The sequence below is a fragment of the Lontra canadensis genome, unplaced genomic scaffold, assembly GCF_010015895.1.
Source record: "Lontra canadensis isolate GAN:19392208 unplaced genomic scaffold, GSC_riverotter_1.0 scaffold5, whole genome shotgun sequence".
NCBI classification, from domain to species: Eukaryota; Metazoa; Chordata; class Mammalia; order Carnivora; family Mustelidae; genus Lontra; species Lontra canadensis.
In genome coordinates this window covers 1290933-1315990 of record NW_022630999.1, presented here as the reverse complement: position 1 = coordinate 1315990, position 25058 = coordinate 1290933, and the positions used below count along the sequence as shown (strand labels likewise).

General features: G+C 43.9%; 1 protein-coding gene across 2 annotated transcripts in view; it reads left to right on the top strand.

The window, feature by feature from the left end:
• The first annotated feature begins 15940 nt into the window (after window positions 1–15940).
• ADAMTS12 (ADAM metallopeptidase with thrombospondin type 1 motif 12) overlaps window positions 15941–25058 on the top strand; it is a 289509-nt gene continuing 280391 nt past the window's right edge. For both annotated transcript variants that reach the window (XM_032851284.1, XM_032851285.1), the window contains exons 1-2: window positions 15941–16358; window positions 23319–23683. In XM_032851284.1, coding sequence (XP_032707175.1) covers window positions 16232–16358; window positions 23319–23683 — 492 coding nt within the window. In that variant the 5' untranslated portion in view covers window positions 15941–16231. The remainder of the gene's footprint in view (window positions 16359–23318; window positions 23684–25058) is intronic.

The window sequence follows — 25058 nt, the reverse complement described above, 5'->3', positions numbered from 1 at the left end:
CTGAGATTAAAAAAATCTTAAGCATGGCTCTCCTCTCTCCTGCAGAATCCACAACTTTACTTACAGATCTCGAGAGGATGTGACTTTAAAGCAGAGGAGAGATTAACCTACTAGTTAAAAAAGAAATGTGATACCCAAAACATTTGAGGGGAAACCGAAACAGTCTGGCTGGATTCCAAAGCGAGGACCCAGTTCCAAGCCCAGAACACGCTTCACTACAGACTCTGGATTTATCCACTTGTCCGCTAGAGGGCGTCAGGACTCTAGTGAAGGAATGAACTAAAACCAAACCCCCTTTCAAACAGTTCTAATCTAGAGAAGCTCCGCGCTGCTGGGAATATTGCTCCCAATCCACAGGGTGCCTTTGGGGACACCTCTTATCTCTGTATTTTTTACTAGTCTCACCTTCGAGCTCACTTTTGATTTCACGTTTTACCATTCTTTCTCCATCAAATTTTTATCTCTCCTTTCTTTAAAAAAAAGTAAAAAAAAAAAATTTTCAAGGTGCTGTTGAAAAACAAGGAAGACTAGGGCATACCCTGACAGCCCTTTGCCTTGGTTTTCATGTCTGTAAATGGAAGGAATTATAATTTCAAATATTCTGAGGCTTGGTACTGAGCAGGTGAGGTCAGAGTGAGGTAGGCAACTTGCTAAAAATATAAATTACAACTCTCCCCTCAGCCCCACGCTGACCCAGAGACTGATTCTCAGTGGATTTGAAAAGGGCTCAAGACTCTACATTTTAAAAGCCTTCATCCAGATGATACTAATTTTTTCCCAAGTTTGGGAACATCTGGACTTTTATTTCTTTTCTGGTTTTCCATGTAAAAAAAAAATTAAGTTCCCCAAACTTTATCACACACTAGGACTGGAAGCAAAGGAAAAGAAGGTCTTGGCAAGTTTTCCTAAAATCACATTTTAGGGCCCAACCATGACATTTTCTTCATTGTGGGACTTGAGGGGGCATGTGTTCTTGAGGTACACCAGGCCTTGAGGTACACCAGGCCTTGGCTGGTCCCAAGTGCTACTCTCTGAGAATGCTGTCAGATGCTTCTGAGCTTAGAATGTTCTTCATTTTCAAATCTGCTCTCTGAAAATGAACCAGAGATCATGTTCAAGAATTTGTAGTATCACTTAACTCTGCCTTTTTTATGGAAGCAAAAATCCACTTTCAAATATGAAATGAAATTTTCTAATATGAACTAAAGATATTTTAGACCATTTACTTAAAAGCATGAGCCATGCTTCTCTCAAACATCATCTAAAAAATTGAAGGAGAGAAACATTAGTTGTGGTCAAATATCATTTAGGCATATAAGATCATAATCCAAATAATGTAAAATATAACAAACAGGTAAGTAAGAGTTAGGGTGTGAGTTTGGGGGAACCTGTTATCACGTGGATTGTTTGTTCTGGGTAGACTGTAGCAAAATGGAAGAACTTAAGCTCGATCTAAATGAGGAGACAGGAAACTACAGGAGTCAGGTTAGAGAGGAGACACAGAATCGCAATTCTGGGATTCTATAAAGCAAAGTGGATTTTCAGATAAAACCTATTATTTCAACATTCTTTTGGAATATGTGTAGTTACCCCTCACTGTGCATTACTTCTTTTCAGCCTGCAGATATCACAGATTTTTATTTTACCATAATTATGAATTGAGTTCCTAATATGCAAAGCAATGTGTTAGGTGTTTGGATATACAACAAAAACAACAATGGCACAACATGAATGATAATAATAGAAACCGTGATTAACTACTCATACTCCACATTTATTTGGACACTGTATTATTTTTCTAGAGTTGCTGTAACAAATAACAGCAAAACAGGTGGTTTAAAATGACAGAAATATATTATCTCAAAATCCTCAAGATTAGAAGTCAGAAATCAAGGTGTTGGCAGAGTGGGTTCCTTGGAGACTCTGAGAGAGAAAACATTCCTTGCCTAACTTCTGGTGGGTCTATGTTGATTCCTTGGTTTATAACTACATCACTGTCATCTCTGTCTTTGTCTTTAAATGGCATTCTCCTTTCGTTGTATATCTTTGTGTCTGTTTTCTCTCTATAAGAATCCTAGTCATTGAATTAGGGTCTACTCTAATCCATGTGACCTCATCCTAACGAATTATATCTGCAAAGAATGTACATTTACATTTCCAAACAAGGTTACATCCACAGGTACCAGGGACTAGGACTTGAGCACATCCTTTGAGGGGAAGCAATTGTACCCACTGCAGGTAACAACTGTGTGCACTGTGCAAAGGGCTTTATCAGCATTTTCTCACCTAGTACTGAAAACCAGTGAGGTTGGTACTACTATCATCCCAAATCTGATTTCTAGTCTTTAATTCCCAGAGCTGCATATCCAGCTGTTACTTGCCACTTCTACATGGTTGCTGATTTCCTTCAGATTTCTCAGTCTTAGTCAAAGGCATTACTATTCATATAACTGTTTGAACCAAAAGCCCAAGAGTAATTCTTTATCTCTCATTTTCCCTTACACCAATTTAACTCGATCTAGAAGGTCTTGTTGGATGTTCTCAAGAATAAGAACAAAACAACTCCCCCCAAATTCCTGAATCTATCTACTTCTTTCTATTTTTCCATTTCTCTCATTCCATATTCTCTCCATTTCATCTCTTCATGAATAATAATTTATGTTAAAACTTTACGGCTTAAAACAACACATGTCCTCTCACCATTTGTGTAGGTCAGTGTAGCGTCGTTGGCTCCACGTCTATCACGAGGTGGCAGGCAAGCTATCATCTGGGGCTGCGGGTTTATTTAATAGATGTAGTGGTGGTGGTCGGGGGGAGGGTTGCCTTTAAGTTCATTCAAAAAGTTGTTGGCAGTCCTTGATCTTCACTCTGTAGGATTCTCCACACGATTGCTTCATAATATGGCAGCTGGTTTCCAGCAGGGTGAGTGATGACAGAGAGAGAGAAGAGAGAGAGAGAGAGAGGAATTGGCATAAAAGCTATAGTGTTTTATAATCTAGTAAAAGTGACACTCCCACAACTTCTTCCTTATTCTGTTGTTCAGAGGCCAGTCAATAAGTCCAGGGGTACCTGGGTGGCTCAATCAGCATCTGCCTTAGGCTCAGGTCATTATCCCTGGGTTCTAGAAGCATTGGGCTCCCTACTCAGTGGGGAGCCTGCTTCTTCCTCTCCCACTCCCTCCACTTGTGCTCCTTCTCCCTGTCAAATAAATAAATAAAATCTTAAAAAAAAAAAAAGTCCAGCCCTCACTCAAGGAGAGGGGAATTATACAGGAATATGATTACTAGGAGGCATCTTGAAAGCTGACCACCACCATAGGACAGGTTATCACAACACCCACCAGAAAACAGAAGCTGAAGGCCCACATAACTGAGTAGCTATCTCCAGAGCTATGCAGTGCTGGGACAATAAAGACTGACATTCAAGTCTAGTAAAGTGGAGGGGACTAAGTAAACAGTCTAGGCTTTCAGTTCAGACCCCAAAAGAGGCACACCTTAAGGGTAAGTTCTACACTCTATTCTCAACATTCAGAAAATACCCAGTTTCTTCAAATACACATAAAACATTCACCAAGATAGGCTACTTCATGGGACTAAATCAGGTTTCAACAAATTTCGAAGGATTGAAATCATACAGAACGTGTGTATTTTGAGCACGGTGGACTTAAACTAATTCAATAAAAGGATGATTACTGCAAGTCCTCGAATGTTTCAAATGAAGCCACACATTTTAAATAACCCTGATTAAAGAACTAAAATGTAAAATGTTATAAAATATAGAATATTTTAAAGTAAATCATATTAGAACATGGCATCAAATTTTGAGATGCAATCAAAACAGTGCTTAGAGGGAAATTTATAGCTACAAGTGTATCTTTTTAAAAAGAAAAGAGGTTACACCTCAATGATCTAAGCTTCCAACTCAAAATCCTAGAGGAAGACAAGACACTTTAATTCCAAAGAAGCAACATGGGAATGTGGAAGATAAGAACAGAGTATGCAGACAGCCCCTGCTACGCCAGGGATTAACCTTCTAGCTGCTGACTCAGAGAGAGTGGGCAGAGGAGGTCTCAATAGAAGACCAGAGCAGCCCTAGGTGCGGTTACTCAGGGGGCTTTTAGCATAAACACAAAGGACAATATTTATTTCTGGGGAAAAAGAGAGAAATGAATAGTCTAAATACTAAAACCAGAATCTGCTTCCTGACTCCAGGTGGTAGTTAGAGGAGGAAACCAACTCTTTAATGGAGAGGCGTGTCCATGGGTCTCAAAGCACGTCCTTTCCAGAACATTCCCCATTCAGTCTCCCAGCCACCCACCCTTGGATCAAATATTTGTTTATCATTTTTACCTTTAAAAGAAATGCGGTAATAAATAAACATAGTCCTTATATCTATAGTTTATAATCAAGGGGAAAATCAATGGTAAGGAGTTGTGAGATTCATAAACTCGAGTTTCACTATGTGAAATTCTGCCTGCTCTCTAATTCATCGCTTGATGACATCCGTTCTATGAGTCTTTCACAGACTTCTCTCTGCCTTACGTACTAGCCCCTGTATTCAATAAACATATCCTGTGTACCCCATCTTCTCACACTGGGTTTCAAGGACTCCATCAGGATAGCCACACACACATCAGTCCTCTCACTGATCGCAGTGTTCATCAGATCGCAGCCACTGCTTTACTGCAGGGAACGGTGGCTGGATGGATAGAGCCCTTTGCTCCTGGAGGCTGCTCAGGAGCCGGGGGTGGGGTGCGGGGGCAGATTTCCCAGGACAGCAAACCGTCAATTAACAGTGCGAGCCAATGCTATCTTGTTGCCAAGGAGGCGATCCTGGGGGACGCCATGTGGAGAGTGTGGCCGCGGTAGAGAAAGGTGTTCGCAGAGGCATCTAAGTCTCGGCCAGCTGTCCCCTGGGCCCCATGAAAGGGTATCCGAGAGCACAGAGCCTGGCTTTCTGTGCTCTGAAGATCAAAGGGCCGCAGATACCCATCTCGTGGCAGTAGAGAGAAGCCACACCTCTGTCTGGCAGTGAGGACCGTCTATGCTGAAACTCTACAAAACCGTCAAGAGAAGCTTTATCTTAATCCAGGGTTAACTTCAAAGCCTGTTTGTCATGGTTTTCATCTGCATCTTTTCAAGTCACTTTATCCTGAGGAGAAACATATATTGTCCATTGAAATGAGATTGTTGGAGGACTTAGGGGCCTTGTTTTGTAAGTTTCAAGGAAATACCTTTTTTGTCTTGTTTTAGCTTTCATTTATTTATTTGACAGAGAGAGACACAGCGAGAGAGGGAACAAAGCAGGGGGAGTGGGAGAGAGAGAAGCAGGCTTCCTGCTGCGCAGGGAGCCCAATGCGGGCTCGATCCTAGGACCCTGGGATCATGACCTGAGGCAAAGGTAGAAGCTTAATAGCTGAGCCACCCAGGTGCCCTTAAGGCAATATCTTTAACAGGAATTAGTAGAAGGCATGCGTCTGCCTGATTAGGCTAGGTGCAGCTGACCAAGTTTTGCTCCGTCAGTCTTCCCTGGCCAGCAGATAAATCAGTGACAAGACAAATGAACAGGTCCACAGCAGCAGATCCCTACAGTGGAACACTGTGCAGAAATAAAAAGGAGCAGAGGATTGGGACACAAAATACCCAAATAAGGATGCTGAGTGAAAGAAGGTAGAAAAAAGTCAGTTTATACCGTATGAGTCCCTTTATGTGAAATTCAAGAAATGGCTAATGAATGTCCATGTCGGCAGGGGAGTGGCTACCTGTGGTTGTGGGGTCATTCAAGGAGGGGCAGGAGGAGGGGACTTCCAAGGAGCAGGAGGAAATTTCTTGTTTGACTCATGCACACTAGCACACACACACGTGCACATACACATACATAAGTCAAAGCTTACTGTGTCCATGATTTCACAGGTGTGTCTGCGTATATGTGCAAACAGAAAATTGTATAATTTAAACATATGCAGTTTACTGCATGTCAGTTGTACTTCAATAAGGCAAAAAAGTGGGGGTACTATTATGGTATATCTTTATTGCCACCTGAACTAATCTCATTAACTCGTTTCCAAGTTTCTTGGGAGCAGAGCTGATCTGCTCTCAATGACTCCAGGAGGCTCATGAAAAGCAGCAATGAGTAGCAGGGGAGTCCCTCTGGGGCCAGGGCAGGAGCTCTCCTCTGAGGAGGAGAATGCCAGCCCAGGCTACTCATAGGCTCTTTTTGAGCTCAGTAGGCTAAAAGAACATTAAAGGTGGGGTAAACTAGGATTGTGCACCTTCCTCGGTACTTTCATACCTTCCTGACACTGCTTTCCATGGGAGAATTTCTGACTGGTCAGATTCCAAGGACGTTGATGAGCTGTATGTACTAGTGGGTGGAGTTATTGTTTCTTAACCAATCAAACTCAACCTTTCTTCCCTATTTTTTTTCTTCTTCTGGGCCGCAGAGACCGTAAAGCCTGGACTTATCCCCTGTCCTTATTCCAGTCTGAGCTAGTGAATAAGTCCTCCTTGAAACGCTTTCCACTTGGTTTTCTCTTATTTCCTGTGATGATTTCTCTTTATTTCCCGGAACTCTAAATAGTGGAGCACTCCCAGTGTCTTAGCCTGTTTGGGCTGATATAATAAAGATGTCAAAGACTGGGTGCTTATAAACAGCAGAAATTCATTCCTCACGATTATGGGGGCTGAGAAGTCCCAGATCAAGGCACTAGCAGAGTCAGTGCCTGGTGAGAGCCTGCTCCCTGGTTCACAGACGGCCGTCTGCTTGCATGTCCTCACACGGTGGAAAGGGCGAGGGAGCGCTCTGGGCTGTCTTTTATAAGGGCACGAACCCCATTCATGAGGCTTCCACTCCCATGACCTAATCACCTCTCAAAGATCCCGCCTTCCCATGCCATCACTCTGGGGTTTAGGATTTCAACATAGGAGTTTTGTTTGTGTGTAGGGGTAGGGGCAAGGGGAGACACAGATATTTAGTCCATAGCACCCGGAGTACAAGCCTCATGTCTTTTTTCTTCCCCGCTATGTTCACACAGTAGGTGTTCTCCTTCCATTTCAAGGCTGTTAATATCATCCAAATACCCACGCTGACTTCTAAACGCATAACCCCAACCCGAACTTCTTCTGAACTCCAGTCTTATACATCCAACGGCCTATTGACATTTCCTTTCAGATATCTAAGAGACATCTCAAGATGTCTCCAAGTGAACTTTTGATTTTCCCTATCCCCACCGTTTCTAGTCCACCTTCCATCTTCCCCATCTCAATTATGGGCAACTCTAAACCTTGAAATCCATCTCGAGTTCTTTTTTCTCACACATCTAGTTAATTAGAAAGTCTTGTTGTTTTGCCTTCAAAACAAATCCAGAGTCTGCCCAACTTCCTCCATGTCTTTTGCTACCACCTGATGTGATCCATCATTATCTCGTCCCTGAGTCAGTCGCGTGGCCTCTTAACCGCTCTTTGTGCTCCTCCTTTTCCCTCTACAGCAGCCCAAGGCATCTTGTAAATCCTAAGTCAGTTCTTGTCACTCCTGTACTCAACCTCCCCCCCTCACACCCACCCAATGGCTTCTTAATGTGCTCAAGGTAAAAATCCAAAGTCTTCCTTGTGGTCTCTAAGGGCCTTCATGACCTTCCCTTCCCTTGTCCATCACCACTCTGTTTGTTCACACACTACAGTCACAACAAACATTTGGCTTCCTCTTGAGCTCTCTAAGCATTCTCCTTCCTTAAAATCTTCTTGGTGGAGGCCATTCTTGACCCTCTTATATAAAACAGGAACCCTCCCCTGTTGATCACTTCCAGTCCCCCTTAGCCTGTTTATTGTCTCCACTGCTCTTATCACTGTCTTACATATTATATATTTACTTGTTTATTCTCTTTCCCCTGGCTCAAGCCATGGCATATGCAAACACAAGGAAAGAGTCTCTGATTATTTTATTTGTTGCTATATCCCCGATGCCTGGACACAGAAGGCAGTCAATAAATACTTGTTGAATGATTACTTGAAGTATTCTGTTTTTGCTAGGGCAGTAGTGCTCAAGGTTTCCCTAATCTATTCCATCCCTGATTTCCTCCTCTCTTTGGGAACAATGGGCACACGATTCTTTAATTGAGACTTAATGTTTAAGGCAGAATGACAGAGAGGGACTGGTGCCCACATGGTTCAGGAATAACCCAGGACCAATGTTGTAATGACAACATCTGCAGCTGCTGGCATGACTGCTCAGAGACTGCCATGCCTGGGCACTCAGTGGGCTACTAACTTCTCATTATTAGGCATCTCCAATTTCCAATTCCATAGGATCTCCACCAAGTGTTAAATTATGCCTTAAGTAAGGCATATGTGTATTTGATTCTGCTTAGTGACTTGGCTAACTAATTCTTTTCCTTCTTCTGAACCTCATTGCTTCATCCCAGTTTCCCATTTCATAGGGATTGGATCCCAGGCAAGTAGTAGACTCTTTCAGTGTTTCCCCATCTATCAACCCAGGATAATAATAGTACCTACCTGATAGGTTTTTGTGAAGATTAAATGAAGTAATGCTGACACGGTGTTCAGCACAGTGCTCTGTACATAATTAGTGTGAAATACTTTTTTTCTGTTCTTAGCTATTACTCAATACCTGTATTTTATATGTTTTTGTAGTCTTCCTTCAGTGGTAGTATATTTGCATCTGCCACTTCAGAGATATTTTGGAGTCTCTGCAGTGATTCACAGCTCTGCTCTCTGTTGTGGGTATATCAGGAAAGGGAGTTGGCATTTTTTTTTTTTTTAATCACTACCAACCATTGTCACCAAGAACATTTGTTACTTTTTCCCAATGAGCAGAGGAAAGTTGAGTAAGATGAACTCTTCCCTCTACTCTAAGGAAATACCAGCCTTTGGAGGGATTTTGTAAATTCTGGGAAAAGTAGAAAGAACTTGGTGTTGGAATAGTAGCAGGACGTGTGTTTGTGCTGAGTCATTTTGAAAACTTATTGAACTTGAAGACATGAATTGATAGTTGCACCAGTGGGTACAGTTTGGTGACTCTTTTCAACAGCACTTGGAGACAAAAAGCAGAGAAAATCAGCAGTTAGGGTAAAACAAGTTTAGAGTTTAATGAGGAAGCCTTGTTGAAGGCACTGGTGAGAGATTATTTAAGGATATGGCTGGGCAAAAAAGGAGGTAAAGTCAGAGAGATGCTCATAGATTATGAGACAACCAACAATGGAGAGATCAGAAGATAGGCAGTCCTTACTAGGCTGAGGAGGGTTGAAAGGGCTGGGATTTTGGTGGGATTTTAGAGTTGCAAGATTTCAGACTTGGATGACTCTGGATGACAGATATTTCTGGTCATGGTCTTGAAGAGTAGGAAGGAAGAGAAAGGAATGGGAAAGCCATCAGAGTTGAAGAGGTTAAGAAACTGTGAGTGTAGAATGTTCCATGGGTCCTCACTGACATTATTGGGACTCAGAAGTTCCCAGAGTGTTTAGGCTGAGAGACAGAGCTCTTCTCCAGGACATGGAAGCCAAGAGTGAGCCAGCCCTTCAGATGAGCCCCTGCTTGCTACTAAAAGGATAAAATGAAGAGGAAGAAGAGTAGGAAGTAGAGGAGGGAGACTGAGGGAAGGAGAAGAGAAAGAAAGGAAAAGAAACAAAAGGAGTTCTGGTTCAAAGTGGTTCTTTAATGCCTTTGCAATTACACTTCTGCTAGATCATCATGCCATTTCACCAGACATGCCTGTCATATCTGAGTTTCTTTTGCACTTAAATTATGCTCTTCCAAAGAGAGAGGGGAGCAGAAGTTATATTGGAGAGAATTATTGGAGAGAATTTCCCCAATATGGCAAAGGGAAAAAGCAGGAAAATCCAGGAGGTTCAGAGAACCCCCTCAAAATCAATAAGAATAGGTCCACACCTCGTCACCTAATAGTAAAATGTACAAGTCTTAGTGACAAAGAGAAAATCCTGAAAGCAGCCCGGGAAAAGAAGTCTGTAACATACAATGGTAAAAATATTAGATTGGCAGCAGACTTATCCACAGAGACCTGGCAGGCCAGAAAGAGCTGGCATGATATATTCAAAGCACTAAGCGAGAAAAATATGCAGCCAAGAATACTCTATCCAGCTAGACTATCATTGAAAATAGAAGGAGAGATTAAAAGTTTCCAGGACAAACAAAAACTGAAAGAATTTGCAAACACCAAACCAGCTCTACAGGAAATATTGAAAGGGGTCCTCTAATCAAAGAGAGACCCTAAAAGTAGTAGATCAGAAAGGAACAGAAACAATATACAATAACAGTCACCTTAAAGGCAATACAATGGCACTAAATTCATATCTCTCAATAGTTACCCTGAATGTTAATGGGCTAAATGCCCCAATCAAAAGACACAGGGTATCAGAATGGATAAAAAAACAAAACCCATCTATATGTTGCCTACAAGAAACTCATTTTAAACCAGAAGACACCCCCAGATTTAAAGTGAGGGGGTGGAAAAGAAGTTACCATGCTAATGGACATCAGAAGAAAGCAGGAGTGGCAATCCTTAGATCAGATCAATTAGATTTTAAGCCAAAGATCATAATAAGAGATGAGGAAGGACACTATATCATACTCAAAGGATCTGTCCAACAAGAAGATCTAACAATTTTAAATATCTATGCCCCTAACGTGGGAGCAGCCAACTATATAAGCCAATTAATAACAAAATCAAAGAAACACATCAACAATAATACAACAATAGTAGGGGACTTTAATACTCCCCTCACTGAAACGGACAGATCATCCAAGCAAAAGATCAACAAGGAAATAAAGGCCTTAAATGACACACTGGACCAGATGGACATCACAGATATATTCAGAACATTTCATCCCAAAGCAACAGAATACACATTCTTCTCTAGTGCTCATGGAACATTCTCCAGAATAGATCACATCCTCGGTTCTAAATCAGGTCTCAACCAGTATCAAAAGATTGGGATCATTCCCTGCATATTTTCAGACCACAATGCTCTGAAGCTAGAACTCAATCACAAGAGGAAATTTGGAAAGAACCCAAATACATGGAGACTAAACAGCATCCTTCTAAAGAATGAATGGGTCAACCAGGAAATTAAAGAAGAATTGAAAAAATTCATGGAAACAAATGATAATGAAAACACAACGGTTCAAAATCTGTGGGACACAACAAAGGCAGTCCTGAGAGGAAAATATACAGAGGTACAAGCCTTTCTCAAGAAACAAGAAAGGTCTCAGGTACACAACCTAACCCTACACCTAAAGGAGCTGGAGAAAGAACAAGAAAGAAACCCTAAACCCAGCAGGAAAAGAGAAATCATAAAGATCAGAGCAGAAATCAATGAAATAGAAACCAAAAAAACAATAGAACAAATCAACGAAACTAGGAGCTAGTTCTTTGAAAGAATTAATAAGATTGATAAACCCCTGGCCAGACTTCTCAAAAAGAAAATAGAAGGGACCCAAATAAATAAAATCATGAATGAAAGAGGAGAGATCACAACTAACACCAAAGAAATACAGACAATTATAAGAACATACTATGAGCAACTCTACGCCAACAAATTTGACAATCTGGAAGAAATGGATGCATTCCTAGAGACATATAAACTACCACAACTGAACCAGGAAGAAATAGAAAGCCTGAACAGACCCATAACCAGTAAGGAGATTGAAACAGTCATCAAAATCTCCAAACAAACAAAAGCCCAGGGCCAGACGGCTTCCCGGGGGAATTCTACCAAACATTTAAAGAAGAACTAATTCCTATTCTCCTGAGACTGTTCCAAAAAATAGAAATGGAAGGAAAACTTCCAAACTCATTTTATGAGGCCAGCCTCACCTTGATCCCAAAACCAGACAAGGATCCCATCAAAAAAGAGAACTACAGACCAATATCCTTGATGAACACAGATGCAAAAATTCTCACCAAAATACTAGCCAATAGGATTCAACAGTACATTAAAAGGATTATTCACCATGACCAATTGGGATTTATTCCAGGGCTGCAAGGTTGGTTCAACATCCACAAATCAATCAATGTGATACAACACATTAATAAAAGAAAGAACAAGAACCATATGATACTCTCCATAGATGCTGAAAAAGCATTTGACAAAGTACAGCATCCCTTCCTGATCAAAACTCTTCAAAGTGTAGGGATAGAGGGCAAATACCTCAATAGTATCAAAGCCATCTATGAAAAACTCACCGCAAATATCATTCTCAATGGAGAAAAACTGAAAGCTTTTCCACTAAGGTCAGGAACATGGCGGGGATGTCCGTTATCACCACTGCTATTCAACATAGTACTAGAAGTCCTAGCCTCAGCAATCAGACAACAAAAGGAAATTAAAGGCATCCAAATCGGCAAAGAAGAAGTCAAACTATCATTCTTCGCAGACGATATGATACTGTATGTGGAAAACCCAAAAGACTCCACTCCAAAACTGCTAGAACTTGTGCAGGAATTCAGTAAAGTGTCAGGATATAAAATCAATGCACAGAAATCAGTTCCATTTCTCTACACCAACAACAAGACAGAAGAAAGAGAAATTAAGGAGTCCATCCCATTTACAATTGCACCCAAAACTATAAAATACCTAGGAATAAACATAACCAAAGAGACTAAGAATTTATGCACAGAAAACTATAAAGTACTCATGAAAGAAATTGAGGAAGACACAAAGAAATGGAAAAATGTTCCATGCTCCTGGATTGGAAGAATAAATATTGCGAAAATGTCTATGCTACCTAAAGTAATCTACACATTTAATGCAATTCCTATCAAAGTACCATCCATTTTTTTCAAAGAAATGGAACAAATAATCCTAAAATTTATATGGAACCAGAAAAGACCTCGAATAGCCAAAGGAATATTGAAAAAGAAAGCCAAAGTTGGTGGCATCACAATTCCGGACTTCAAGCTCTATTACAAAGCTGTCATCATCAAGACAGCATGGTACTGGCACAAAAACAGACACATAGATCAATGGAACAGAATAGAGAGCCCAGAAATAGACCCTCAACTCTATGGTCAACTAATCTTCGACAAAGCAGGAGAGAATGTCCAATGGAAAAAAGACAGCCTCTTCAATAAATGGTGTTGGGAAAATTGGACAGCCACATGCAGAAAAATGAAATTGGATCATTTCCTTACACCACACACGAAAATAGACTCAAAATGGATGAAGGACCTCAATGTGAGAAAGGAATCCATCAAAATCCTTGAGGAGAACACAGGCAGCAACCTCTTCGACCTCAGCTGCAGCAACATCTTCCTAGGAACATCACCAAAGGCAAGGGAAGCAAGGGCAAAAATGAACTATTGGGATTTTATCAAGATCAAAAGCTTTTGCACAGCAAAGGAAACAGTTCACAAAACCAAAAGACAACTGACAGAATGGGAGAAGATATTTGCAAACGACATATCAGATAAAGGGCTAGTGTCCAAAATCTATAAAGAAATTAGCAAACTCAACACCCAAAGAACAAATAATCCAATCAAGAAATGGGCAGAAGACATGAACAGACATTTCTGCAAAGAAGACATCCAGATGGCCAACAGACACATGAAAAAGTGCTCCATATCACTCGGCATCAGGGAAATACAAATCAAAACCACAATGACATATCACCTCACACCAGTCAAAATGGCTAAAATTAACAAGTCCGGAAATGACAGATGCTGGCGAGGATGCGGAGAAAGGGGAACCCTCCTACACTGTTGGTGGGAATGCAAGCTGGTGCAACCACTCTGGAAAACAGCATGGAGGTTCCTCAAAATGTTGAAAATAGAACTACCCTATGACCCAGCAATTGCACTGCTGGGTATTTACACTAAAGATACAAACGTAGTGATCCAAAGGGGCAGGTGCAACCGAATGTTTATAGCAGCAATGTCTACAATAGCCAAACTATGGAAAGAACCTAGATGTCCATCAACAGACGAATGGATAAAGAAGATGTGGTATATATACACAATGGAATACTATGCAGCCATCAAAAGAAATGAAATCTTGCTATTTGCGACGACGTGGATGGAACTAGAGGGTATCATGCTTAGCGAAATAAGTCAATCAGAGAAAGACAACTATCATATGATCTCCCTGATATGAGGGAGAGGAGATGCAACATGGGGGGTTAAGGGGGTAGGAGAAGAGTAAATGAAACAAGATGGGATTGGGAGAGAGACAAACAATAAGTGACTCTTAATCTCACAAAACAAACTGAGGGTTGATGGGGGGAGGGGGGTTGGGGGGGTGGGGTTATGGACATTGGGGAGGGTATGTGCTATGGTGAGTGCTGTAAAGTGTGTAAACCTGGTGATTCACAGACCTGTACCCCTGGGGATAAAAATATATGTTTATAAAAAATAAAATTAAATAAAAATTATGCTCTTCCTACTTGATATTTATGTCACAGGAGAAGAGGCTCAGAGCACTTTTATGACTGGCCCATGATGACATAACATGTTATGTTACAGGATGGGGGGTTAAAAGTTGCCGATGGAGTTAAGGTCGCTAATGGGCTAATGGCCTAATCGTAAGATCAAGAGATTATTCTGGATGATCTGAGTAGGCCCAATGTCATCACAAGAGTCCTTATAAAGGGAAAAGGGAGGGAAAAGAGATAATGTCATGATGATGCCATATAGGATACTCACTGGCCATTGCTGACTTTGAAACCAGGGGCCGAGGGCAAGGGACTGAGGAGTGTGGGTAGCCCCTTAGAAGTTGAAAAAAGCAGGAAAACAACGCTTCCCTACAGCCTCCAGAAAGGAATGCAGCTTTGTTCACACCTGGATTTTAGTCCAGGTAGACCCATCTCAGACTTGTGACCTCCAGAGCTGTATGATACTAAATCTATGCTGTTTTAAGTCACCAGCTTTATGTGAATGTCTAATGCCGATAATAGGAAACTAGTTCATACCCCTGGAGATACGGTGGCACATATGTATCCAGTCCGAAGGATTCCTACCCACCCCAAGCCTGAGGGGACCACCTTGCCCTTGGATCACTGCTTTACTGGGGCTGCCCAGGCCTGCACAGGGTTGAACGAGTGGCCTTCCTGCACGTCTCATTGGCTGGAAGGCATGGAGGACCAGTATGGGGCCAAATTCTTCCTGAATGGAGTAAGGAAGCCTGTTTCAGCCCAGAGGTGTGAAATCTTGGCTGGATTATCCAGTCAATTCTCAGGATGCTTGGCAAAGCTCCTTGGTTTGCAGCGTTCTCTCTGTAATGGAAAGCTTCAGCCCCGTGGTTGCCCCCTCCACGAGCAGCCTGGGCTGACGAATTGGAGAAATACCTTCGCATGTTCTTGGGCTTACTTCCTCCACTGTCTTGGTTTGCTTGTGGGCGAGTGGGGTGGGCTAGGAAAGGTGGGGTAATAGAAGTAGAAAGGCACCAGGGGGACCAGCAGACCCAGCGTGGCTCATAATCATTTGGTCTCATCACCTCTTGGCGGCCACGAAGAGACTTGTTCAGGGTTGAACCAGAAGACTAGCTCAGGCCTTTTCCCTCTGGAGGACTTGGCCAAGAGAGAAACTGACCATTTCTTTTTAAAATGCAAATCCTATCTCGCCTTGGAAGAGAGTCCCAGAGAAGACTGAGGGGTCTCCATAGAGGGATGTTAGGAAAAGTTCGGAACTGGGAGGAGAAAGGCAGCCAAGGGGGCAGCACTGAGCCGGGGCGTGGAGGAGTGGGGTCCCCCGTGCCCCACCTCTGCGCTCAGCACTTTCGGCCTGTATTTTGGCCAGGGAGGGCTGGCCTGGGGGCCTCTCTTTCCGCAGTCCCGCCCAGGGTGGCTCTCCCGGGTCTCCCCTATTTGGCCCGCTCGGCAGGGCTCTGGGCGGGGCCGGAGGAGCGTGGGGGTGGGAGGCCGGAGGAAGATGCGCTGAGCTGGCTGTGAAGCCAGGCGGCGCGGAAGGCAGAGGGGTGGGGATCTTGGGTGGGCTGCCCCCCTCCCGCTCTGAACCGATCCACACCCCGCGGAAAGCAGGCGCTGCCAGTTGAATCATTCCCCTTTCAGGAGGGAAGGGGGATAAAGGTAACTAACCCCTTTCTGCGTAAGAAAGCAAAGGGAGATCTTGGGCAGCTTTGCAGCCGCTCCCTCCCACTCCTGGACCATGCACCTCTGCATCTTTCTGCTCGGCCACAGGCGAGGACTTGATTTCTTGAGCTGAGAGCTAAACTTTGTTGACTTTTCTTCTCCCCAACAACTGAATCATGCTATGTGCCCAGAGGAGCTGGCTTGCAAACCTCTCCGTTGTAGCCTACCTCCTTAACTTTGGGGCCCTTTGCTATGGGAGCCAAGCTCAGCCAGGCCCTGTGCACTTCCCGGACAGAAGGCAAGGTTAGTGGCTTTTCTTTATTTCCTTTAAAAACCGTGGTGGGGAGATGCGTGGAAAGTTGGTTGCTCCCCCTCCCCCACTGGCTGAACTCTGCAAAACCGTTTGGCTGAGTCCTAAGGAAATCTGGGCTGGGAGCTCGGTACCATAGGGCGTCTCAGAATTCAGTGTTGAGTGATGATTCCTTAATTCTTACCGAAAGGCTGTGAATCCCGTCCCTTACACACTAATGCTGAGGCAGAAAAGACCCAAGTGGTAACTGGTAACGACCCCCCCTTTTGTCTCTTTGAATGCTGCACTGTTTCAATCCTCTATTTTTCAACTTCTGAACACAGAAATTTTTTTTTTTTTTTTTTTTTTTTTTAAAGTTCCAACTGGCCACTGGGGGTGTTTCTAGTTAGTTTCAGCTCTGGGCAGGGGAGGGGAAATGTGATTCCGGCCCCCTGCTGAGTGAGTTTGGCTGTGTTTTGGTTTCCTGGAAAGATTTAGGGCTGTGTTTTAAAAATAACAGTTCTTTTGGGGGGAAATTGACCACTGTAGGGGCTCACCTTTCCCCACCCTGCCTTCTGATGGCATCTGGCTGTGTCTCCTAGTGAATGTCATGAAGCATACAGTGCTGTTGAAAACGCTGGAGGGGGTGTGAGGACAACTTGCCCTTTAAACCTAACAGCTGGAGCAGAGGGCACTGCTGCCTCTGCTTTTTTTTATTGGACTTGGGAGGGTCAGAGACACTCCTGTGTTTTGTGGGGAGTTCCATGTGCTTCTGGGAGAAGATAGAGCTGCAGCATTGGCCCACGTGGCTGGAGAAAGTTCCATGCACCAAGAATGCTGAGGCACTCTGTGTCAGCTCAGCAACCACTGTCCACAGCCTTCTGGGGTGCAGGGACCATTGTTACTGTCTCTGTTCTAAAGCTGGGGAAGCATGATGAGTTCATGGGCCCAGATCATGGCGGAGTGAGGTTTTGAACCCAGGTAGCCTGGCTCCAGAGCTTGGCCTTTTAGCAATAATAAGGTAGGGACAATCCCCCCCCCCCCCCCCCCGCACACACACAGACATACAGACACACAAATGCCCACAGCACTGCTTTAGCAGACATTAAGTCCAGTGTTTTGCGGACTGTGATCAAGTGTTGAGAAGCTTGCCTAGCATTCTGACCCTCTTAATTCCCAAGACCACTTGGGTGGCAAAGATCACGAGCCTGTCTTTGTTGAGGCTTTCCACACAGGGTTCTAACTATGTTGCAAAGTTCCTACACCGCTGAGAGCTCATCTACTGTGACTTCAAGAGCCATCAAGAGCAAGTCCCTTTTGCTTTCCTTGGAAGCTGGAGCCGAGCACCCGGGTTAGATGTCAGCCAGCCAGCACTTGCTTGTGTAAACGTTCCAGATACCATCTCCCACCCCCAAGTTTAAAATAGCAGTGTTTGTTTTTCTTTGAAAAACAGCCCCTTTGTGAAAAGTCTCTCTTCTGGCAGCACAGACCCAGCCTGTGAGCACTTCCCAGGGCATTTGGAGATGACCTGGTTCAAAGACACACATTCTCGTGGGTTGGTTGCTTTTCAGGTCTCCTTGCTCCACATCTTTGTAGGCAAATTCAGCTTAGTGTGGAGCAGACTCCCCTGGGCCTTGCCCTCCTTTTTGGAAGGTGAGAGATGGTTCTTTTGCTTGGTCATCCTTGGGGTTACAGTGCTGAAATTATTTGATATTGACAAAGAGCTGTAGAGTGCTCCGAGTTTATCAGCGATGCCCAGCTATTTAGGTTTTAAAAAGACTTTTCATTCCTAAAAGCCTTTTCTCCACAATATTTGTTCTTAATAAACTTACCAATGGATTTACAAGTAATCCGCATTTGGTCCAACAGAGAAATTTCTGAGCAGGCTTCCTTTAGAACCGAGTGGAGAGAGAAAGAAAACAACTGAGAGAGAGACAGAGAGATGCAGAGAAGGGACAAGAAAATTCTAGGGCTTCTTGGGACTAAGATGACCTGAATTTTGCCCCAAATGGCCAGCCCATCATTTCACAAAGAGCCAATGTCCCTAGATTTCCATTTTTACTCTGACATTTTTTAACAGCACCCAAATGCTGCATGTTTAAACTCGCAGAAGATTTCAGAGATCATCTCTACCATCCTTATTTTTCCGGAGGTGGAGTGAGGGGCCTGGGAGGTGAGTCTGTTAGTCAGCATGAATTCAGGGAGCACCTAGGAAGTGCTACTTCAGCCCAGGGGTGGAGGGGACTGCACAGGGTCCCATGGTTGGAAACATTCTGATCCTGCATAATCCTTAACATTCTTTCTAGTTCTATGGGGCAGAGAGCAGAGGCAGGCTTTTAGCCCTGGGAAGAACACAGAGGTACATTCAATCTTTTCTTGGACCAGAAAAGGCAGATTTGACACTCTTGCCAGTATTCTTTCCACAGTGCTCGCCTGTGATACCAAAACATGCAGGGACTTCCCCAAGCTTTCCTGGTTCCCCATCAAGTATCAGAACAATGGGAAACATCAGTCTTGTGCACAACATACTGCCTTTCTGCCACAGCCATGATAGCCCCTGGGGTTCCTTATTCCTTGTACTGTCTGCAAGTCACCGGCTGTTTCCATGATCTCCGTGATCCCCAGATCGGAAATCAACAGTGCCGGCATTTCATCCCAGGGTAGAGATGTGCTTTCGGCTGCTCAGGTTTCTGCAGGAACAGAGGGAGTGTTTCCAGACAGAAGTTGCGAGTGCGCTTCAAGACAAATGGTCTAATCACGTATTTCTGCTATTGGGGGAAAAAAAAAGGATGGAAATGATCTCATTTATTTTCTTTATGTAAGGAGACACTTCACAGTTTTGGTATTTTATTTGCGTCTGTTATCCTAAGCAATGATGGTCTGGAGGTTAGTGGTCGTAGGGTTGGTGAGCCAATCTGAAATCCTGGGGCCTGTGGTAAAACGTGGGGGACCGATACGATACTCCACATCCTGACACGTGTAGTTTTCTACGATAAAAATTTATTTGAAAAGTTGCAACATCCCACGGAGGAGAATTCTGAAAATGAACTTCTGACTCTTAGAGAATTTCATTGCCCTTTTTAGTGAAGAGTCTTAGAAATTTACTTGCTCTCTAAGAGAGAAATACACCATATCAAGAGTTAAATATAGATTTAACCTAAACTATAAAATCTGGCAGGTAAAATATTCTCTCAGCTCTCTCCTTTCTTCCTAAGCAGAGGGTAAAAGATCACCTGGTGTTGTGAATTTTCAAAAGCACTTGTGCTGGGACACCTGGGTGGCTCAGTGGGTTAAAGCCTCTGCCTTTGGCTCCGGTCATGGTCTCAGGGTCCTGGAATCGAGCCCCACATCGGGCTCTCTGCTCAGCCGGGAGCCTGCTTCTACCCTCCTCTCTCTCTGCCTGCCTCTCTGCTTGCTTGTGATCTCTGTCAAATAAATAAATAAAATCTTAAAAAAAAAAAAAAAGCACTTGTGCCAGCAGGCTTCACTCAAAGTTTCCTATGAGGTATCATCAGTGTTTGTGACTGAGGGTTTGGAGGCTAATTTTAAAGAAGGCAAATCAAGGTATTCAGGGCTGATAATGTATTTCCATAAAGGGGCAGACTGTGATGGGATTACAGTGTGCCTCAGTTCCCCCCACCCACAGCCTTATTGACATGCCCTCTTGATGTAGTAGTAGACCCTTGAGAAGCCGCAAGGGCAGCTGTTAGAAGGGTGGGCTCCAGGGTCAGATCACCCCAGAATGAATCCTCACCCCTCTTCGTTGTCTTTTTACCAGGATGGGAATGAGGGATAAGCTGAGGGACATGGTTAATAATATCTGTCCCAGAGAACAGTATGGATTAGACAAGACCAGGTTAGTATACTCTAAATGCTGGGCTTGACCACAGAAATGTACCAATTATTTCCTGATTTGTGCTTTCTCCATTCCTGTCATATCCCCTCTGAGCTCAGCTTTCTATTGGCCAAGGTTATAGCTACCTCATCTTCCAAACTAAATACGCATTGAGAGGAAGCTAAGTTGAGTTTGGGCTTCTCCCCTGTCTCTGCTTGGAGGTTATATCTTTATGGTGCAGTGATCCTTGATGGCCAAGTTTCTGTCATAGTCACTGAGTGCTCTTGGTCAAGCACTGTTCGACCTCTATTACATTTATAAATACACGGGATTCTCACAGCCACCTGGGAGGTAGAAACTCGTATTGTGACGCCTTTGTATAGATAAGGCAACAGCAGGAGGGCTACCTACGTAAGTCAGACTCCTGTGGCCACCTATTTCTGTCCACACCTATGGGCTGACATGGCTTGCTGCTTTGTTTGCAATCAAATTAAGAGGCAAAACTAGTCTTAACCTCTTGTTACTCTACCTGCTAAACAGGCTATTGTTATCTCTCTTCATTGCTGAGCAAAAGCCTCTTAAATTAAGCCACCCTCTTCTTGTCAGATTATCTCCCTAGGGCAGTGGTGTAGCTTCTGATCTGTTACACTCTCTGCCAAGTGCAGCGGCTTCTGTACGTGAAGGGCAGTGGCTAGGAAGATCGTTTTGAAATAGGAAGCATGGGATTTCAGTATAAGGGATGCTGCCTATTGGCTCTGGGGCCTCTCTTAGGCTCGGTGTCTTTATCTATGAAACGGGAATTCCCTGATCTGTGGCACAGGTTGCGATGACCGAGTGAGAAGGGACTGATGGTCCCTGGCTCCTCGCAAGTGCTCGTTAAATGGTGACTGTGGTTGTTATCGTCGTTTTATTGTAGAGCCAACTTACGCTGCTTCTCTTCCAAACCCATTAGATGAAAAGCAACTGGGTCAAGAGGTCTAAATTTGTTTGCTTTTTTGTTCTTTGAGGAGTAGGTGCTGGGGCTTAGGCAAGCTTTAGCTTTCATTTTATATTTTCAAAAATCGTGTTTAATTCTTTGAGATGCAACTACAGAGACAGGCCCTGTAAGGCACAGAGGAGCATTCCCTGAGAGCATCTGGGCAGTGACCACGCACAGCTGGGCCCACTGCAAGGTGATGGCTGTCCACTTGAGTAAGGCTTTTCTGCCCGTAACTTCCATCCACTGCTCACCCTGGAGAAGCCAGAGACATCATTGTGAGTAGTAGAATTAAAGAGTAACCTGAGAAGAATACCAGGGAAGCCAATTGTATCCACCCTGTTCTGACCCATCCTCCCCTTTCCTCTCCTGAGCTCTGAACTTAGAAGGTCAGTGAAACTCTGATACTAAATATATAGATATTCCTTGGGGAGTAGGCAGTATGGAGACCTAGTCCATTTGACTCCGAGTTCATGGCAAGTTAGTGTCACTGATTCAGGCAAAACCCTTTTATTTTTTTCTCTGCACTTTTGTCCCTACACCCATTCCTCCTCATGGAAAATCATTTTAATGGGTTCCATATGTATTTTTCATTTACATATGTTCTGGCTGACTTTGTATTATTGTTTTGGTGTGCATGTATTTTCCATTGATGTCAGTGGCTCTGTTTTAACTTGTTTTGTTTCTTCTTTTTCACTCAACATTGTTTTTAAAGATTTATCCATCTTGCTGTGTGATCTCTTGCTCCGAACTGCTGCAATCAGAAGCAGTAGTTCTGGATTTTTTTTTGCGCTTAAAAAACTGAGACTGTTCGTTAGTACCTAAGAGTGAAAACTCGGTGCTCGACCCCAAATTTCATCCAAGGCAGAAACGAACGATTTCACGAAGTGTGTTGGAAGGCAGTTATCTGGGAAAAGAGGCTGTTTTATAAATGTACCCCCATTAAGTCCGGTTCTTTTAATTAACCAGCTACAAATGTGCTCACTGATTGACACATTACGTGCCAGGCCCCTGTGACGTGCAAGATTCTGGCCCCCAGAGGCTTCGGGAATAAAGTCTCATTAACAAAAAGCACGGTAAAATGAGGTATTCTGGGAAGTACGGAAAGTAAGGACCTTAGAGAACTTCAGCCAGGAACATTAGGAGAAAGAAGGGGGGTTGGAGTTGGGACTTTCAAACCTAAGCGAGAATAGATGGGCTGTCAGTGCAACAGACAGGATAGCGGGAAGTAACAGACAAAACAGCAGAAGCTGGAAGGCGGAATATAGCTGGGAGGCGGCAGGTGGCACTTGTTTTCTCCCCTCTCTTGCTTCTCCCCTGGCTGCTTTTCTTTTTTTTCCCCCTTCAATGCAAGTGTTGGTTATTTTACTAAGTGGCTCACGGTTTGCCTGAAGTAGTCTGTAATCCCGAGTGATGATTCGCTCCTGTTAGATTCCTTGTTCTTCTCAAACATCAGGCTGAGGAGGAAGGGGTGGGAATTTAAGCGTGAGCAAGCCAAAAGGCGTGTGTATGTTCTCGCATGTGGAAGGGACAAGGGTTCCCGTCTTGCGTTTTTAAAGCGGTAGTTTTCATCTTGCCATTTTATTTTGTATACTTCGTAAACACAGAAAGAAAATCCGAGTTTGTTTTTTTTTAAGGACCTGTTTCGCTGCACGGAACGCGAACGCCGTGACTGGTGTGAAGTTTGTCGGCGTGTGCACGACCGACTGGTTAGCTGTTTCTATTTTTCCTCGGACCCAAGTTAATGGGAAGTTCCCGAGGCATTTAAGCTCCTTCAAATAAACAGTGGAGCTCTGTGATTTGTATTCAAGAACTCGAGGCTTGAAACATTCCCTACGCTGACCTTGCCCCTTTGCTAACAGGACGCCTCATGAATGAATTCATCTTAATTTGACTCTGGGAAAACATCTGCCCTCCAGAGTTGTGCCTGGGTGTTGGCTCAGACTGCCACGTGTCCTCAAGGAGGGGCCCTGAGTGGATTTGAGTTGTTCCGGGAATTTACTTTTGACAGTGTTTGTGCTGTAAATGGGATCTGCAGATTTCAGGCCAATGGTGGTATTTTGCCCTCAACACGCTAAGTTCCAAATGGCGGAGCGTTGACCTTGCTGTAGACTCCGCCTTGAGAGTGCTCGCCATCTCATTCTTTGTCTTCTCTTCTTTCAGAGCATTTTCTCAAGGCCCTGCCCGAATACCACGTGGTGGCCCCAGTCCGAGTAGATGCCAGGGGGCACTTTCTGTCCTACAGCTTGCACCATCCTGTCACTGGCAACAGCAGGAGGAAGAGAGATGTGGATGGCTCAGAGGACCGGGTGTACTACAGAATTTCACACGAGGAGAAGGACCTGTTCTTTAACTTGTCGGTCAATCAGGGATTTCTTTCCAAAAGCTATATCCTGGAGAGGAGGTACGGGAACCTTTCCCACGTGAAGATGGTGGCTTCCTCAGCACCCCCCTGCCATCTCAGGGGCACAGTGCTGCAACAGGGTGTCAGGATCGGGACCGCCGCCCTCAGTGCCTGCCAGGGACTGGTGAGTGCCTGGGTCCCTCCCTCCCTTCTCTGCCCCCAGGCCCCTGTCCTCTCGGCTTACACACCCAGTACCCATGGGTTCACACACACCTCCAGTGCGTGCAGACTGAGCGCTTGTGATGGGTGTGGTCCTGGCCACCAAATGGGTTGGGGAAGAAATGCATAAAAGAAGAAGTTGACCGATCTGGGAGGTACGGAGAGGAAAGGCGCTGAGGACTCAGAGCAGGCAGAACTTCACCTAGGGACTGCACGGGAGCAAGGGAGGAGTGGAGCTGGGTCTTCAGCCTCTGAGGCCTCTCTGAGGGTGTTGCGCCTGACTGGCTGGCCAGCCCCTTTTGAATTTGGAAAACCTGGATTTGGACTGAGTGAGAGGCTCACTGGTGATGACGGCATTGTCAGCAGCTTTTGTGGTCTATAGTTGACTGTGTGGACTCCGTCATCAGACTTCATACAGAAACTTAGGCGGTCAGTTTATCCCTTCATGTCTTCGTTTTCTTATCTATGAGATGGAGATAGTGACAGTACCCATCTCATATACCAGGGCTTGGCTTATGGTCCGCAGACCAAATCTGTACACCTCTTGTTTTTATAAATAAAGTTTTATTGCAACACAGATAAGCTCACATGTTTACATTGTCTAAGGTTGCTTTCGGACTACAACAGCAGATGAGTAGTTGGGATCAGGACTGTATGGCCCATGAGGCCCCAAAATTGCTATCTGGCTTTTATAGAAAAAAAAATTGCTGATCCCTATAGAATATTGTGGAAATTAAATGAATTAATATATATAAATACCTTAGAAGAGTGCTTATAAACAGTACGCACTCAATGGGTGTTGGCTGCTATTATCATTTTTTTTATGTTTCCAACATACCAGGTACTAAAATGTGTGGCATATGAGGTAGTTTCCATACGTTCTTCTCTTCTGCTCTCCAGCCCCCCATCTTGGTTATATTGAGTAAATGATGAAGCTTGGAGATGTTGAATAAATTTACTGCACAGTTCATTTGAGCCCGAGTCTTTCTACCAGTTGCACTCTGATCCCCTCATCTTCCCTAGTTTTGGGGAACCATGAATCTACTTTCTGTCTCTGTTATCTGCCTATTTGAAACCTTTTTTTTAATGAGTCCTCCAGGAGATTCTGGTGCTCACTGAAGTCTAACAGGCACCAGACTACAATAGTCACTCATAACCCTGTTTGAATATTAGGATCCATGGGGAGTTTTTTAAAAAAAAATTTATTATGTTCTGTTAGTCACCATACAGTACGTCATTTGTTTTTGATGTAGTTTTCTAGGATTCATTGTTTACGTATAACACTCAGTACTCCATGCAGTATGTGCCCTCCTCAATACCCACCACTGGGCTAACCCACC